Below are 18,290 nucleotides of genomic sequence, written 5' to 3'. Positions count from 1 at the left end.
ATTACATTGATTCCCCAACAATAATGAAGGTTTAGTTCACCATAATCATGGTGAAACTAGATAAAAAACAATGAAAGAATGAAAGATAGAACCCTAGAATTTGAAGAGTGGAGCTTGAGCATCCAAAATCCTCCTCCAAGGGGTGAAGAAAGTGTGATTTTGCTTCGTTCTCCCAAAAGATACAAACCTAGGTCGACTAAAACCTTATATAGACTCTTAAATATTACAGAAAAGTGGCCCAAGGCCCATTAAAATGCTGCTCAGCGGTAATTTCCGCTCAACGGTAAGCGCAATTCTTCAGTTTGACGCTCGACTGCAGTTTTGCCCCTCAGCGGTGACTGCAAGTCTTCAGAGTGCCGCTCAACAGTAATTTCCGCTTAGCGGTACTTGCGGCTCTTCTTTTATGCACTTTTTCTTCCTTTTCTGACTCCAACTTATGGCTACTTCAGTTCTTCATTCAATTCATCTTAAAACTTGCAAAAACAAGGGAAACCAAGCATAAAACCCACCCAACTCTCTTATTTCAAAAACATAAACAAAAGCATGATTCCAAGCTAGTTTTTAAGTCATGCCGATTGTTTTTTTATGTCAATTTTAAGTATAAAAATAACAGTTTTTCAACTGTTATAAAGTATAGGCTCAGTTATTTCAAAACTGAAGCAATATAGGCTCCATGGCCTCGGTTGTATGCAGAACTGATGAGTCAATATTTTCTTGACTTCACTTAGCTTATTATACTATATTTAATTAGGGAATTGTGCTTCAGTGTCCATTATTTCCCCAATTTTGCTAATTGTGCTTAATTTGACCATAAATTCTTATTTTAATTAATTTGAATTATTTTGTCTTAAATTTTCCAATTATTATCTGTAGTGCACTGTTGCACCGAACACTCCGAGCAGTGTTGAACCGAACGGTCTGACCAGTCTTGAATCGAACGGTTTCATACATTTTTCATAATAACATAGGGATACATTTTTCATAATAACATAGGGAGCCAATATCTTCATTTTTAAAACCGGATACTAAACAAAAATTCACCGAGGACGAAGTAAGCATTTAAGTCATTAGTAATTAAATTTAAAATAATAAAAAACAATTGTAGCGATTAAAAAAAATTAATAGTAATACAAATATTTCCACCCTTATATTTAACGGTTACAAAATAATGGATAGTAAAAGATATTTTTTTTTTAATACATAACGACAAAATCATAAAAAAAAAATATAGAATCTTTAACCTAAATAAAAATTTATTTTGTTTAAAAATCTGATAAAATACAAACAAATTTTCTTTGTTTAACATGATAAAATTATAAGAGATAAAAATGAAAACACAAATATAAAGAGTGAAAGTTGAAGTGGGGAAAATAAAGAAGAAAAAAGAAAGTACCTATTAAAAGAAACGAAAATAAAAGACGCACCATTACATGTTCTGAGATTTATTTTATATTTACTAAAAAGAATTTGGAATTAGTAATAAAATTTTATCAACGAAAATAAATTCATTGATAAATTTGATTAATTAATGAATTTTACCTACGAAATTTCTCATAATATATATTATTTAATAGTGAATATTTTCGATAATAAAACATATATTAATAGTAAATTTTTATATTAAAAAAATTGTCAATAATTCAAATTATAAAATTAGTGGGTAAAATTCTTCCGTTAAAGTGATGTAAGTATTTTTAATTTTTAATTAATTAGTTCCCTAAATTTTATTTATCAAAGTAATTTTAATTATAAGAAAATATTTATTAAAAATTTATTTTCTTTCATACTATATTTTTTATCATTAATTATTGATATTTTATTACTCTTTTAATTTTTATGATAATTAATTAATTAATTCATTTAAATTTAATTGATATAATAAATTTTAATTATAGAAAAGAATTTATTGAAAAAAAAAATCTTTTATAGTATAATATTTTTTAAACCATTAATTATTGATGTTTTATTACTTTTTCATTTTTGTTTTAATTACTTAATTAATTCATTTAAATTTATTCCCACACTAAAAAAATGTCTAATTTTATCGGTTTTTTTTTTACATTATCGGGGTTTCAAACCCCCTAAATATGTTTCCCGCGGTTACAAAAACCACTCGGAAAAACAGAGTCACAATTACCGGCAGTAATTATTGACGTTTTCAAAACCGCCGGTATTTGCAGGGTTTTCACGAAACGACCGATAATTACCAGGGGTTTTCTAAAACTGCCGGAAAATCACTTTTAAAAAAATAAATTATATACTTATATTTAGCATTCAATCAATTTTCCTGTATAACGAACAAATTCAATTGAACAAACAAAAAATTCATTTTATACATTAAATTGTATAATAAGATTTAATACATTATTTGTACATAAAATTATATATCTTAAAAAATGCAGTAGTAGTTGGAAACAAAATGAGAATATGCATCCGGAGAACAACACAAATACTGAACCAAAAGTTTATCAATCTTATCCATAACTCCAACTTACACGTTATTGCAAATTATGAAAATTAATTTTCTCAAACTGTTCAATCGGACAATTCAAAATTTAACACAAACAATTAAAAGATTAATCGTTTGTGTTAAATTTTCAAACGGGAACTAAGGGTCACTCAATGATTTCATACTTATAATCTAACATGAAAATTATAATAACACAACTAATACATGCATATTCAAAAGCCAATAATACATGCAGACCTTAAAGTCAAAAACATGCATACACAAAACCCTATAAAAAAATTATTAACGAAGAAGCTAACCTGAAGAGCAGATTCAAAATGAAAATGGAGGGAAAAATGGAGGAGTGCACGACCTAAAATGTAGGCCAAAAAACGCCGCCCAAGAACACGCAACAAACTGCACCAAAACGCACCGAAAACGATTTTTAATCAGTCTAAATGAAAGATATTTCATCACTGAACAATTTAATCGGATTAAAAGTAAGATTAAATGGTCCAAAACAGAGAAAAACCAACCTAGAAATGCAAGGCGCAAAGTGAAAACGCGGGGAAGACGATGAACAGTGAGCGTAACTCCTCGCGGGTTCGCGTTTTGGTATAAATGCCAATAGTCATCCGTTACTGGGAGGCCTCGACGTCTATAATATTATAGACGTCGGGGCAATAACTAATATGACATCTTCTGGTTTTAAATATTGATATTCGCGGGGGGTTTTAAACGTCCGTTAGAGGGGGCCAGACGTCTATAATATTATAGACATCCGGCCCCCTCCAGAATGGTCGTCTAAGAGGCTGACAGGGTAGTTGAAGAGTTAATCTTGGAGTTGAATCAGTATCGATAGCTCCATATCAAATGGCCCCAGCAGAGTTGGCAGAGCTGAAGGAGCAAATTGAAGAGCTATTGGAAAAACAATTCATCCGACCAAGCGTATCACCATGGGGGGCACCGGTACTGCTAGTGAAGAAGAAAGATGGTAGCTCTAGATTGTGTGTCGACTACAGGCAGCTGAACAAGCTAACCCTCAAGAACAAGTATCCTTTGCCTAGGATTGATGATTTGATGGATCAGTTGCATGGAGCTCAAGTATTTTCAAAGATAGATCTAAGGTCTGGATATCATCAAATTTTGCTTAAAGCTGAAGATGTACAGAAGACTGCTTTTAGATCAAGATACGGGCATTACGAGTGTCAACACCCATTTTCGTCCGGGTAAGTAAATTTTTAAAAATAGTAAAAAATAAGATAATAATAATTAATGGTGGGTAAAAAGGGATAAAATATTGGCTTTAATACAATATTGTTGAAATGTTAGTTTAATATGGTAATAATTTAAATTAATATTATGGCTAATAATTATGAACAATATTTATTATGGTATATTAATATAATTTGGTGCATCAGTTGCTTTTAAAGAAGAAAATATGATTTTCTGACAATAATGATAATCAATGTTTTGAATATTATTTAATTTGTTTTCTAACAACCATGACCATTTCTTTCCCTATTTTGTTTTATTGTCATTTAATTCACAATTAAAACAATTATTTCCCTATTTTGTTTTATTGTGAATTAATTCACAATTAAGGCAAGATTTCCATAATATTACGATGTGTGTATATAAATACACACTCTGCCATAGAAGCGGGGAAGAAAAAAAAAGGTATGAGAGAGTATAGAGAAAAGTAAATTATCACGCTAGAGGAACTCTGCCAACAGAAATTACCAAGGAAGAATTAGAGAGTATTGAAAGCTGAAAAGGTACGTCATCTTCACACCTTTTTTTATCTTTTTGTTGCAATTTGAAGGTTTTTTTTTTTTGGTTTTATTTTTTTATACACAAATGACGTTCTTTTAAAAATCATGATTTTTGAAGTATAAGTACGCGTCGACCTATGGTCGGTTTTTTTCCCTCTTTCCCACCGTTCTTAAAAATAAAAAATAAAAAATCTTAAAAATAAAAAAATATCAATCTTGTTAAACCAAATCTTTTTTTCGTGTTCACTTTTCAAAAATCCAAATCAATCTATAATATTTTTTTTACACAAACTCACAAACCTTTTTCTACATAAAGAACTACGTGATCCCTGGTTGTCCATTAAATGGATGTACCTAGGACCAAGGTCAATTCTTGTCGGGTTCATATAACAAAAAATATTTTTTTTTGTCTTTTAATAGTTTCTTTATATTATTTTTTTAGGGAAAATTAAACATTTAAAAAACCACTTCAATCTTTATACATTTAATTAAAGGTACTGCCTTTGGGCAGGCGCGATAGGGTGCTAACACCTTCCTTACGCGTAACCGATTCCCGAACCTGAAAATCTCTTTTCGCAGACCATGTCTTATTTTTTGGTTTTCCATAGTTTTTCCATAATAAATTATGGTGGCGACTCCACGAATCTTGTAACATCCCAATATCTCACGCTGGATAATTCATAATTTATATATTGTAACATTACATTTACGGTAATATCCCGTAATCTCACACTTATAAATTCATAGTTAATATATGTCTACACATGTTTTAAACTCAGATTTCAATTATAAACTCATAAATATAATTCGAATTCTTCTAACTTATTCTTCTGTCTCTCTCTTCATTGGCACTGGATCAGACGACATTCCTTCATCTGCTCCCGTATAACGAATTATACGATCATCGCACATACCCAAACAAAACAAACACAAACAAGTAGGGTGAGCTAACATGCAACAAATCATTTATAAAACATGTATAATTACCTTGATATAAACATCATATAATAATTATGTTCGACACCCTCATACCACAATTCCTATTAGATACTCGTCTCACAATACCCAATAGACACCCCAATACCCAATAGACACTCATCCGGATGATACGTTGATGAGCAGTCACGGGAGGTTATGCACTTGTAATGACTTCTACTTCTTTTTACAAATACACTTCCAAAATACTTCATACCATTCACAAGGTTAATCCCCTAACTATGTCCAAAACCGGCACATAGACCAGGACCTCCTGCTCCTCTCACCACATAATTCATCCCTCTCTACTTGAGACTAGATGATTATTAGAGTATCAGGATAACCTCCAACTACGGGACCCTCAACATCAACATATACACAAATACCATAATATTACTGAATCTCTCCACGAGACTCATGCCATACTCATTTTCCTCAACTCACATTATACCCCTACAAAATCTCCCCATAATACTCACAACATGTTCAGATGCATAAATTCAAATGCAATACAATAAAATGCAATCATCGCATAAATCACACAAACTCAATATATTGCATAATAATTTAACAGTACTCAATCTGTTCAATAGGATTTAAGTTAAAAACTTGTCGAGTAGACTTCCAGGAAAGAGAGGTGCGTCACAATGGACAACTTAAGTACCAAGTCTTTCCTTAGCCAAAGTGTTCCTCAACTAGTTTTTAACAAATTTCTTATTTACAGATTCAAAACAACAGCATATAATATTAACACTGAATTTCAATATAGATTAACATACAGTAAGCATTAACAGTATTCACACAGCAGAATTTCAATATATGAATAGTAATAAAACAATACTAAATCATAATATAAAAGCATAGAACTATTAAATCATAATATAAAAACATAGAAAGGTTAGCTCCCCTACCTCTATTCCAGACGTCTCTTGCTCTGAATTTATTTCTCCGAAACCTTTCAGAACCTCTACCCTTCTTGCAACTAAAAATTTCTCTCTAACTTTCTCTCACTTGATTTCTCTTCTCTTGGCTGCAAAATACCCTTCCCTCCCATGGCTATTTATAGTAAAAAAAAATTTACTATTCATTAATATTTTAATATTATTTATTATTTTAATATTATTTATTATTTTAATATTATTTAAAAATAATATTTCAATCCTTTTCTCACCAAATCTGATCCTAATTTCTACCTACTACTTTCTTCCATGCTAAGGAATCCAAATGCTGAAAATTTATTTTTACTATTCACTTTTTACTATTTACTATTTACTTTTTACTATTCAATTAAAAAAAAATTTACTAAATAAGTTTACCAAAAATTTGCACCTCTCCTTCTAAAATTACTATAATTTTATATCCAAAATTTACATTTTTCTATCCATTAAAATTATTATTACTAATAAAATACTAAAATTTACCATAATTATTTTTCATGGATCTTACATTCTCCCCAACAACAAAAATTTTCGTCCCCGAAAATTCTATACTTCAAGAAAATAGTTGAGGGTATAATTGTTTCATATCTTCTTCTAATTCCCATGTAGAGTCACCTGTCCTTTTATCCCAAACTACCCTGACTAAATTAATCGTTTTTCCTCTAAGTTCCTTTGTTTTAGTATCTTCTATACAAACAGGTTGTACTTCTACTGAGAGGTCCTCTCGGATTTGAATCTCCTCTATTTCTATAATGTGGGAAGGGTCAGGTACATACTTTCTTAGTTGGGAGACATGAAAAACTGAATGAAGATTGGCCAACTGAGGGGGTAGCGCAATCTCGTAAGCGACTGACCCAATTCGTCTCAAAATTTGGTATGGACCAATGAACTTAGGAGAAAGTTTCCTGGAGCGAAGTGCTCTTCCAACACCCGTGGTTGAAGTTACTCGCAGAAAAACATGGTCCCCAGTCGCAAACTCTAACGGTCTCCTCCTTTGATCTGCATACGATTTTTGTCTACTCTGAGAAGCCTTCATTCTTTCCCGTATCAATTTTACTTTGTTGGTGGTTTGTTGTAGTAGCTCAGGTCCTATTAAAACTGATTCACCATCTTGATACCAGCACAACGGAGTTTGACATCGTCTGCCATACAGAGCCTCATAAGGTGCCATACCTATGCTTGCTTGGAAACTGTTCTTATAGGTAAATTCCACAAGAGGAAGTATTTCATCCCAACTACCAAGATGATCTAATACACAAGTTCTCAACAGATCTTCTAATGACTGGATAGTCCTTTCAGATTGTCCATCAGTTTGGGGATGATATGCGGAACTCATTCGCAATTTGCTGCCCATAGCTTCCTGTAGGGTTTGCCAGAATCTAGAAGTAAATCTTGGGTCTCTGTCTGACACAATGCTAGAAGGTATACCGTGCAACCTCACTATTTCCTTTATGTACAATTGTGCCAGCTTAGTTATTGACATTCTCAGATTTATTGCCAAGAAGTGAGCACTTTTTGTCAATCGATCAATGATGACCCAGATGGCATCATTACCCTTCATTGTTCGTGGTAAATGGGTAACAAAATCCATAGCAATGCTATCCCATTTCCACTCTGGTATGTTTAATTGTTGTAGCATTCCTCCAGGCCTTTGGTGTTCCACTTTTGCCTTTTGGCAAGTCAAACAAGCTGCTACAAACTGTGCTACTTCCTTCTTCATTCTTGGCCACCAAAAGGACTCCTTAAGATCTTGATACATTTTAGTCATGCCGGGATGCATGCTAAAACGACTCTTGTGTCTTTCTTCAAGGATTAATCTTTTTATTTCTGCATTGTCTGGTACACATATTCTACTTCTAAATTTTAATACTCCATCAAGTCCTAACCTAAACTCTTTAGTTAATTCTGTTTTGATCATTTCTGCTATCTCTTTCAGGTTAGGATCCACCAATTGTTTTTCTTTGATTAAAGTTAGAAAGTCGCTAGATATAGTCAAATTACTACATCTAATGAAATCTACTTCATATTCCATATGAGTCAAGATAATGAAACACAGAGATCCATCTTTTACTTCCTTCAACACTTGTTGTAATGACAACAACTCCGCTTCTTCAGGATCAGAGAAAATCAACTCCTTCTTGTTACAGTCTATAAGGATACGATTGGTAGATAACCAATCCATTCCTAAGATTACATCTAAACCTTGTAGAGGTAAAGATATAAGATGTACTTTGAACCTACGTCCTTCTACAATGATTGGACATTGAGGACACATCCTCGATGTTTTTATCAATTTGGAGGCCGGTGTAGATACTATAAGATCATACTGCAGCTCTTTTACAGGTAGGTTCAACTCTTGAATAAGAGTTTCAGACAAAAAGGAGTGTGTCGCTCCAGAATCAAACAATACATTCAAGTCTTTACCAGCTATATTACAACATCCAATGATGAGAGTACCTGATTTGGCAGCTTCTGCTCCCGTTAAGGCATAGACTCTCCCAGTCGCTTGTGGTCTATTGTCAGTCCTTCCCTGTTGAGGCGGTTGTTGAGGTTGAGTTGTTCCTCTTCTGTTAGAGGGACAATCTCTAGCAAAATGTCCTTCAGCTCCGCAAAGAAAACATTTGTTGCGCAGATTAACTTGTGGACAGACGCTTTTCAGATGAGGTCCTCCGCAGACGAAACATTGGATTATTCTCTGTTGGTGTTGTTGCTGATGAGGATTCCTCTGAGGTTGTGGTCTATCATAAGGTCGATTCCTTACATGTTGTTCAACTCGTGACCCAGATGGTCCTCCTACCCTTGGTAACTTCTGAACTTCAACCTCACTTATTAACCTTTCCACAGCTTTGGCATGTTCTACTAAAGCAGCAAACTCCTTAATAGCTAAAGGATTCACAGCTAGTTGAATGTTTGCTCTCAATCCATTTTTGAATTTCCTGCACCTCCATTCTTCATTTGACGGTTGGGTGTAGAAACGAACCAAGTGTTTGAACCTGTCTGCATATTCAGCTACGGATTTGTTGCCTTGTACCAGCTGCAAGAACTCCACCTCTTTGAAATGTCTCACACTGTCCGGAAAGTACTCAACGTAAAATTTACTCTTAAAAATTTCCCAAGTTATAATCTCACCACTTTCCTCTAATACCAGCTTTGTGTTGTTCCACCAGTGTACTGCTTCCCCAGATAGCTGATACTCAGAGTATGCCAACCTAGTTTCGGGTGGACACCTCTTTGCTTCAAAAATCTTTTCCAAGTTCCTTATCCAGAGATCAGCCTCGTCCGGGCTCGTTTTCCCATTAAAAATAGCTGGACGATGTTGCAGAAAATTTTCTAAGGTCCATTCCTGAACTCTCTGAGGTTGAGCTTCCACACGGGTGCCATTCTCGGCTAGTTGTCTTAAGGTTTCCGCATGTTGTCTTTGGCTTGCTTCAGAATTTAGTCTGGCCGCTTCTAACTGTTGTAGGGCCGTTGTGTGTTGTTGCATTAAAGCAGCTCCCTGTTGTTGAAGAGCGGATGCGATAGATTCTAAAGCCCTTGCAAGGCTAGGTACCTCAGGGGTTTCACGATTGGGTTGTCTACGAGCCATTTCTCTCTGTTCATACAGAGAATTATTGTTATTATAATTTATAATATGAGTTTGTAGGATTAATCCACAACTCTTAGGTCGTCTTAAGGACGAACCGCTCTGATACCATTAATGTAACATCCCAATATCTCACGCTGGATAATTCATAATTTATATATTGTAACATTACATTTACGGTAATATCCCGTAATCTCACACTTATAAATTCATAGTTAATATATGTCTACACATGTTTTAAACTCAGATTTCAATTATAAACTCATAAATATAATTCGAATTCTTCTAACTTATTCTTCTGTCTCTCTCTTCATTGGCACTGGATCAGACGACATTCCTTCATCTGCTCCCGTATAACGAATTATACGATCATCGCACATACCCAAACAAAACAAACACAAACAAGTAGGGTGAGCTAACATGCAACAAATCATTTATAAAACATGTATAATTACCTTGATATAAACATCATATAATAATTATGTTCGACACCCTCATACCACAATTCCTATTAGATACTCGTCTCACAATACCCAATAGACACCCCAATACCCAATAGACACTCATCCGGATGATACGTTGATGAGCGGTCACGGGAGGTTATGCACTTGTAATGACTTCTACTTCGTTTTACAAATACACTTCCAAAATACTTCATACCATTCACAAGGTTAATCCCCTAACTATGTCCAAAACCGGCACATAGACCAGGACCTCCTGCTCCTCTCACCACATAATTCATCCCTCTCTACTTGAGACTAGATGATTATTAGAGTATCAGGATAACCTCCAACTACGGGACCCTCAACATCAACATATACACAAATACCATAATATTACTGAATCTCTCCACGAGACTCATGCCATACTCATTTTCCTCAACTCACATTATACCCCTACAAAATCTCCCCATAATACTCACAACATGTTCAGATGCATAAATTCAAATGCAATACAATAAAATGCAATCATCGCATAAATCACACAAACTCAATATATTGCATAATAATTTAACAGTACTCAATCTGTTCAATAGGATTTAAGTTAAAAACTTGTCGAGTAGACTTCCAGGAAAGAGAGGTGCGTCACAATGGACAACTTAAGTACCAAGTCTTTCCTTAGCCAAAGTGTTCCTCAACTAGTTTTTAACAAATTTCTTATTTACAGATTCAAAACAACAGCATATAATATTAACACTGAATTTCAATATAGATTAACATACAGTAAGCATTAACAGTATTCACACAGCAGAATTTCAATATATGAATAGTAATAAAACAATACTAAATCATAATATAAAAGCATAGAACTATTAAATCATAATATAAAAACATAGAAAGGTTAGCTCCCCTACCTCTATTCCAGACGTCTCTTGCTCTGAATTTATTTCTCCGAAACCTTTCAGAACCTCTACCCTTCTTGCAACTAAAAATTTCTCTCTAACTTTCTCTCACTTGATTTCTCTTCTCTTGGCGCAAAATACCCTTCCCTCCCATGGCTATTTATAGTAAAAAAAAATTTACTATTCATTAATATTTTAATATTATTTATTATTTTAATATTATTTATTATTTTAATATTATTTAAAAATAATATTTCAATCCTTTTCTCACCAAATCTGATCCTAATTTCTACCTACTACTTTCTTCCATGCTAAGGAATCCAAATGCTGAAAATTTATTTTTACTATTCACTTTTTACTATTTACTATTTACTTTTTACTATTCAATTAAAAAAAAATTTACTAAATAAGTTTACCAAAAATTTGCACCTCTCCTTCTAAAATTACTATAATTTTATATCCAAAATTTACATTTTTCTATCCATTAAAATTATTATTACTAATAAAATACTAAAATTTACCATAATTATTTTTCATGGATCTTACAAATCTTTTTTCTCAAACCCGTTTGTTTTTCGGCTCGCCGTCCCGTCGCGATCCCGGTTGCGACAGATGGCGACTCCACTGGGGATGCTAGAGAATCAGGCCTTCTTAATTAAATGTGCAAAATTGATGTGGTTTTTATTTTATTTTATTTTATTTATTTATTTATTTTCCCTGTATTTATTATTTATGATTGTCTTTATTTACTTTGGTAATTTATTTATATTCATTATTATTATTATTATCATTGTGCATATCATGAGTGGGACCGTATACCTGGGTCTGAGTGCAACATAGAATTAGAGGGGTTGCGTACCGGTGTCACGTCTGGACTACTTCCAGTTTGGCTATCGTGAGAATCCCAGCCAGTGTCTGTTCTCTCCACATGTAATTTCACACCTAGTTGCATCTCAACTGTTGTGGAAGATGCTGTGAAAAGGACCATAGCTCTGGTGGCCTTAATTTTAGGTTTAGGAAGCTTTCCCTGTGAGATTGCATATGCAATGCTTAGACCTTAAGTCATTGGACCTACATTAAAAGCATAATAAAAACATGTTTTTTAATTATTTTTTTGGCATAGACATCTTCATGCATCATATGCGTTAGTAGCATTTGCATCCTTTTTCCTTCATTTTCTTTATACATAACAATAAATAAATGTCTCATGTTTTTCTTTAAATAAAAGAACAAGAACAAAAATATCATGCTTTAGTGAATAAATTAATAAGGAAAAATAAGCACTTTTTAGTCAAATGATTTAATAAAACTTTCATTTTTTTAAGCATTTATTAACATGAAATCGTGAAAATGGTTTTCTTCTTCATCTTTTTCTATAATTCATCCATAAAAAAAATCAGTTTATAAGGGGCACTATCTAATAAAAAAAATAAAAAATAAAAAATTGAAAATGAAAAAAAACAGGGGCAACTTATTTAAGTTAAGATTTTCGAAAATAATAATTATCATTCTTTGTAATCTATTTTGAGTCTTAAAAATAAAAATAAAAATGTTTTTGAACAAGTCAGATTGACATCATTTATTTAAGAAAGAATTGTTTTTACAAAAAAAAAATCAAAATTTCAAAACACAAGGAAAAATGAAAGTGACAAACTTAATTTTCATTTCACTGTAACAAGAACTTTTTTTTAAGCCCATTGGGCCCAGTTGATAATTTCCTTCAAATTCAATTTCTTGAAAAAAAGCGAACGAATGTGATAAGAGGAAAATAAAAAAAAATATTTCTCAAAAAGTTTTATCATTTTCATTTCGCCAAAAAAAATCATTACATTTTGAGTAATTTATACGTTTTTGTGACCAAATATTTTAAATAAACAATAGTATTTTCTGTTGAGACATGTGTGTGTGCATTGCATGAAAACACTCATTTTCCAGCCTTCCCCAAAGAAAAGAGATTGACTCTAAGAAACAATGCTACCGTATACTAGAGCATATTTGTCTTGCTAAAGTTAGCTTGTGTTATTTGAGAACTCCCTAACTAGCCATGCAAAGGAAAATCAAACCATTTGGGACAATCCTTTTTCAGTAAATCCTTTCCATACCCGTTCCCTATCATGAACAAAACCCATGCCTAAAAACTGGGGCAACTTGGACATTCATGGACACATATCTCCATACTTACTTTACCAAACACCAACATCCTTTTGGTGTGTTATATCTCATATTCACATATTACACGCCAACGTGGCTATCCAGTGTCCTTTAAATCCTTACCACTTTGATTTCCATTTATTTTTAGCATGCATCATTTTTGCATTTTCGCATAATTCATTTTCATCTAATCTAAGTTAATAAAAACAGTATTAAAGTTTAAAAAAAACAACGGCGAAACTTCCACGACATCCTTATAAGACTCGAGCAAACGCCAAAGCTATGGAAGATTGGGAAGAGGAACGTGAAACTGTAAAGGCCGATATTAGTCAGCTAAAGGATCAGTCGGTCAAATTTTAGAAGCGTTGAAAGCCATGAAAACCACAGGAGAGACTTCGTTTGCAAAGGCAAATGATAATGCTCACACTCCAGTACATGACGTTGTGGGCACACAATTCACATTTCCAATGTATGGTTTACCACCAGGTTACACACCGCCTATTGGAGATCATTCAAAGGCAGAGCATACTTCTTTGGCTTTTCCCGTAACTAGCAATGTACTTCCCATTAATACCCAGGGGCCTATCCACACAACTGAGGCAAAACTGAATGAAACGTCCAAGTTTCCCCACACAATTGTCGCACAAGATGTTACTTTGCAAGCGAACGTAGAAGGAGTGAAGGATAAACTTGAAGTTCTAGAAGGTAGACTGAGAGCCATAGAAGGGTTTGAAAGTTACGGGTTTGGTGACGTGGCAAGGTTGAGTTTGGCTCCAGGAGTGACCATTCCACACAAGTTTAAGGTGCCAGAATTTGAGAAATACAAGGGAAACACATGCCCTAAGAACCATTTGACCATGTATTGTCGAAAAATGGCTGCCTACGCATACAACGATAAACTACTTATTCATTTCTTTCAAGATAGTTTGGCTGAAGCAACGTTGAGTTGGTATACGCATCTGGAATCCTCGCATATTCGTTCTTTGGCAGACTTGGCAGATGCCTTTGTAAGGCAGTATAAATACAACATGCATGTTGCACCAGACAGGTTACAATTACACCACATGGCAAAGAAAGAGGGGAAGTCTTTTAAGGAATATGCACAACGATGGAGAGAGTTGGTAGCCCAGGTTGAGCCACCTCTATATGACAAGGAGATGGTTGCAATGTTTGTAAGCACACTACAACCACCTTTTTATGAGCATATGATTGGCAACGTGTCTTCCAATTTCGCCGATATCATCATCATAGGCGAAAGAATCGAAATCGGACTGAAAAGTGGGAAAATTATATCTCAAGCGACCACTCCAAAGAAATCTATTTTTAATCCAGGGAAAGAGAAAGAAAGGGGAGTGCATGCAACATCAGCAATACCCATGTGGGGAGGTCATGCACCCACACATAGCTATCAACCAAGCCCGAGTTATCCTCCTTATGTGAACAATACAGTGTCTGGTCCCCAAATGAGACCTCGACAACCAGGATATTATCAACCACAACATGCTAATGCCAGGGGCACTGGAGCCGGTTCAGGTCCAGATCAGAATGTTGGTCAGAACACTCATCCTAGGAGAGAACCAGAGAAGAATTTCACTCCCATTCCTATGACATACACAGAATTGTTACCTCATCTCTTAAAGAAAGGCATGGCCAGTATTCGTCCCATGAAACCTTTACAACCTCCATACCCTCATAATTGTGATCCAAATACAAGATGCAATTTTCATGGGGGAAGCATTGGCCATTCGATTGAAAGGTGCATGGGTCTTAAGTTCAAAGTACAATCGCTAATTGATGCATGATGGTTGAAGTTCCAGGAAGACAAACCTAGTATTGAGATCAACCCCCTTGCCGAGCATGGAAACGCCTCAACCAATGCCATCGAGGTTGGACGACACAAACTAGTAAGGAATGTAAGTGAAGTTCAAAGCTCCAAAGAGATCATTTTTGATAAATTGGTAAAACTGGGTTTGCTAAGGAGCAAAGGTGACCTTGAGAAGGCATGTGGAGTACATCTAGGATCCGAGCATTCCATTAATGAGTGTACCAAGTTTAGAATCATTCTCCAAGATCTGATTGACAGAAATTTCCTACAAGTATACCACAAGGATAAAGAAGAAGATGTATTTGCAAACCAAAGACTTGAAGGATAAAGAATTTGCCTGTGATGCTTATTGAAATGTAATCATTTTTAATTAACCTCACTGCTTTGCCCGGAGCCTTGGGGTTCCTATTTTAGGGTTGACACTTTCTTGTGCATTTGGTTTAACATTAAATCATGTGTGTTTTGTTTTTTTATCATCATCTCGTGTCTTAAATATTTTTTTAAAAATCGAATAACATGGATATGACAATGAATGTTTTGAAAACAATAATGTTTTTCCTAATTTTGAGCACCCTATCAATAACATGGAAGATGATTATGACTAACCCGGAACCCTCTCCAGAGTTAATGATATTTGTGAAGCAAGATTCTAAAGAAATAAAACCCCATCAAGTAAAGGTTGAAGTCTTTAGTGTAAGAGAAGAAAGCGAGAGAAAAAAAGGTAAAAGTCGACACTAGCACGAAGAAAGAGTTCAACATGAGTGTCTTCAGAATCAAAGATGAGGTACAAAAAGCAGTTCGATGTGAGATTTCTAGCTGGGGCAAGATACTCCCAATAGGTGGCAAGTATCGTGTTGAAGAAGGACTATAATGAGCAAATTCATGTCAACTATCATGCATTAAAGACAATTTCTCATTGCCGTAAACCTGAACAATCAAACTTCCCATCGTCGTCCAAAGATGAATGGGACAGTCAAGGCCGCTAATAAAAAGATATCAAGAGGAATATACCTTCAGTTACCCCACATCGGTACGCATATCGACTGGGGCAATACCTTTTTCTTGGGCATATGGAACAGAAGCAGTACTACACTTCGAGGTAGAAATCCCATCCCTACAAGTGTTAGTGGAAACCAATTAGAAGAAGCAGATGGAGTTCAAAATTGGTTTGATCAGCTCAATCTCATTGAAAAAAGATTGACCACAACATGCCATGGGGAATTCCAAGAAGGTGAATTGGTCCTAAAAAAAAGATTTTGTCAATACTAAAGGATCATAGGGGCAAGTGGACTCCAAATTATGAAGGTCCGTATGTAGTAAAGAAGACTTTTGGTGGTGGTGCACTTATTCTCACCAGAAAGGATGGAGAGGGGTTACCTTTGCCAGTTAATTCTGGCGCAGTAAAAAATTTCTAATGATTCCATGATAGGGAATGCTTTTAAGGTGGAATTGACAATATTATATTATTCAATAATTTTTTTTTTCATCTCTTTCATAAGGTCGTTCTTAACTTTCAAAATCCCTCCCGAAAATAATAAGCATCACAGGCACATTCACAGGGTGCGAGCTTGTCCTTAAGGGATGTCGTGGATTTAAAACAAAACAGAATATATAATACAATATTTGGGACTCACATGAATTTTCACCCATACATTCATACGTTCATCATAGTGTAGGCATCATCATAGGAGAAACATGGCACACCATGCATCGCCAACATTCAACAAGAATTCGTATTTTCGATAACATACAGTTCAAGGAAAATACATCAGTGACAAGATTCAGAATTTTCAAATAAAAAAAAGAGAACAAAAGAAAAAAATATTTGTTTCGAGATTGTCAAAGCCTAGTTTTCATCCTGGCACCTAAGCCCAGTTTTCATCCTGGCACCTAAGCCCAGTTTTCATCCTGGCACCAAAGCCCAGTTTTCATCCTGGCACCTAAGCCCAGTTTTCATCCTGGCACCTAAGCCCAGTTTTCATCCTGGCACCAAAGCCCAGTTTTCATCCTGGCACCAAAGCCCAGTTTTCATCCTGGCACCAAAGCCCAGTTTTCATCCTGGCACCAAAGCCCAGTTTTCATCCTGGCACCAAAGACCAGTTTTCAACCTGGCACCTAAGCCCAGTTTTCATCCTGGCACCTAAGCCCAGTTTTCATCCTGGCACCAAAGCCCAGTTTTCGTTCTGGCACCAAAGCCCAGTTTTCGTTCTGGCACCAAAGCCCAGTTTTCGTTCTGGCACCAAAGCCCAGTTTTCATTCTGGCACCGAAGCCCAGTTTTTATCCTGGCACCTAAGCCCAGTTTTCATCATCCTGGCACCTAAGCCCAGTTTTCATCCTGGCACTAAAGCCCAGTTTTCATCCTGGAACCAAAACCCAGTTTTCATCCTGGAACCAAAGCCCAGTTTTCATCCTGGAACCAAAGCCCAGTTTTCATCCTGGAACCAAAGCCCAGTTTTCATTCTAGCACCAAAGCCCAGTTTTCATTCTGGCACCAAAGCCCAGTTTTCATCCTGGCACCAAAGCCCAGTTTTCATTTTGGCACCAAAGCCCAGTTTTCATTCTGGCACCAAAGCCTAGTTTTCATTCTGGCACCATATCCCAGTTTTCATTCTCGCACCAAAGCCCAGTTTTCATTCTGGCACCAAAGCCCAGTTTTCATCCTGGCACCAAAGCCCAGTTTTCATTCTGGCAGCAAAGCCCAGTTTTCATTCTGGCACCAAAGAACTCAAAAAGAAAAAAAAAAGCTTTTACGAGGTTCGTGCAACTCCTCTTTTAATTTTACGAGGTTCGTGCGCCTCTTCATTTCATTTTACGAGGTTCGTGCGCCTCCCCATTCAAGTTACGAGGTTCGTGCGCCTCACCATTTAATTTTACGAGGTTCGTGCGCCTCTTCATTTAATTTTATGAGGTTCGTGCGCCTCTCCATTTAATTTTACAAGTTACGAGGTTCGTGCGCCTCACCATTTAATTTTACGAGGTTCGTGCGCCTCTCCATTTAATTTTACAAGTTACGAGGTTCGTGCGCCTCACCATTTAATTTTACGAGGTTCGTGCACCTCTCCATTTAATTTTACAAGTTACGAGGTTCGTGCGCCTCACCATTTAATTTTACGAGGTTCGTGCGCCTCTGCATTTAATTTTACGAGGTTCGTGCGCCTCTCCATTTAATTTTACAAGTTATGAGGTTCGTGCGCCTCACCATTTAATTTTACGAGGTTCGTGCGCCTCTGCGTTTGATTTTACGAGGTTCG

At 35.3% G+C, this 18,290-nt stretch overlaps 2 protein-coding genes across 2 annotated transcripts; one reads left to right on the top strand and one right to left on the bottom strand.

Moving 5' to 3' along the window:
* Positions 1 to 6,690: 6,690 nt before the first annotated feature.
* LOC148199142 (uncharacterized) lies at positions 6,691 to 7,173 on the bottom strand. The gene has a single exon (XM_088113194.1). It carries the CDS (start codon positions 7,171 to 7,173, stop codon positions 6,691 to 6,693), a length of 483 nt encoding a protein of 160 aa, XP_087969320.1.
* A 6,414-nt stretch (positions 7,174 to 13,587) lies between these two features.
* LOC148199141 (uncharacterized) lies at positions 13,588 to 15,015 on the top strand. Its single transcript, XM_088112580.1, has one exon. The coding sequence runs from the start codon at positions 13,588 to 13,590 to the stop codon at positions 15,013 to 15,015; it is 1,428 nt and encodes a 475-aa protein (XP_087968706.1).
* Positions 15,016 to 18,290: the final 3,275 nt, after the last annotated feature.

This window comes from Vigna umbellata, chromosome 4, assembly GCF_029865625.1.
Source record: "Vigna umbellata cultivar VRB3 chromosome 4, Vumbellata_1.0, whole genome shotgun sequence".
Lineage (NCBI taxonomy): Eukaryota > Viridiplantae > Streptophyta > Magnoliopsida > Fabales > Fabaceae > Vigna > Vigna umbellata.
Note: the sequence above shows the minus strand (reverse complement) of the source record. Positions and strands in the feature narration are given on the sequence as shown.

What these genes read in the sequence shown, in the direction of transcription:
- LOC148199142 (XM_088113194.1), bottom strand. Translation starts at nt 7,173, where the DNA reads ATGAAGGCTTCTCAGAGTAGACAAAAATCGTATGCAGATCAAAGGAGG.
- LOC148199141 (XM_088112580.1), top strand. Translation starts at nt 13,588, where the DNA reads ATGAAAACCACAGGAGAGACTTCGTTTGCAAAGGCAAATGATAATGCT.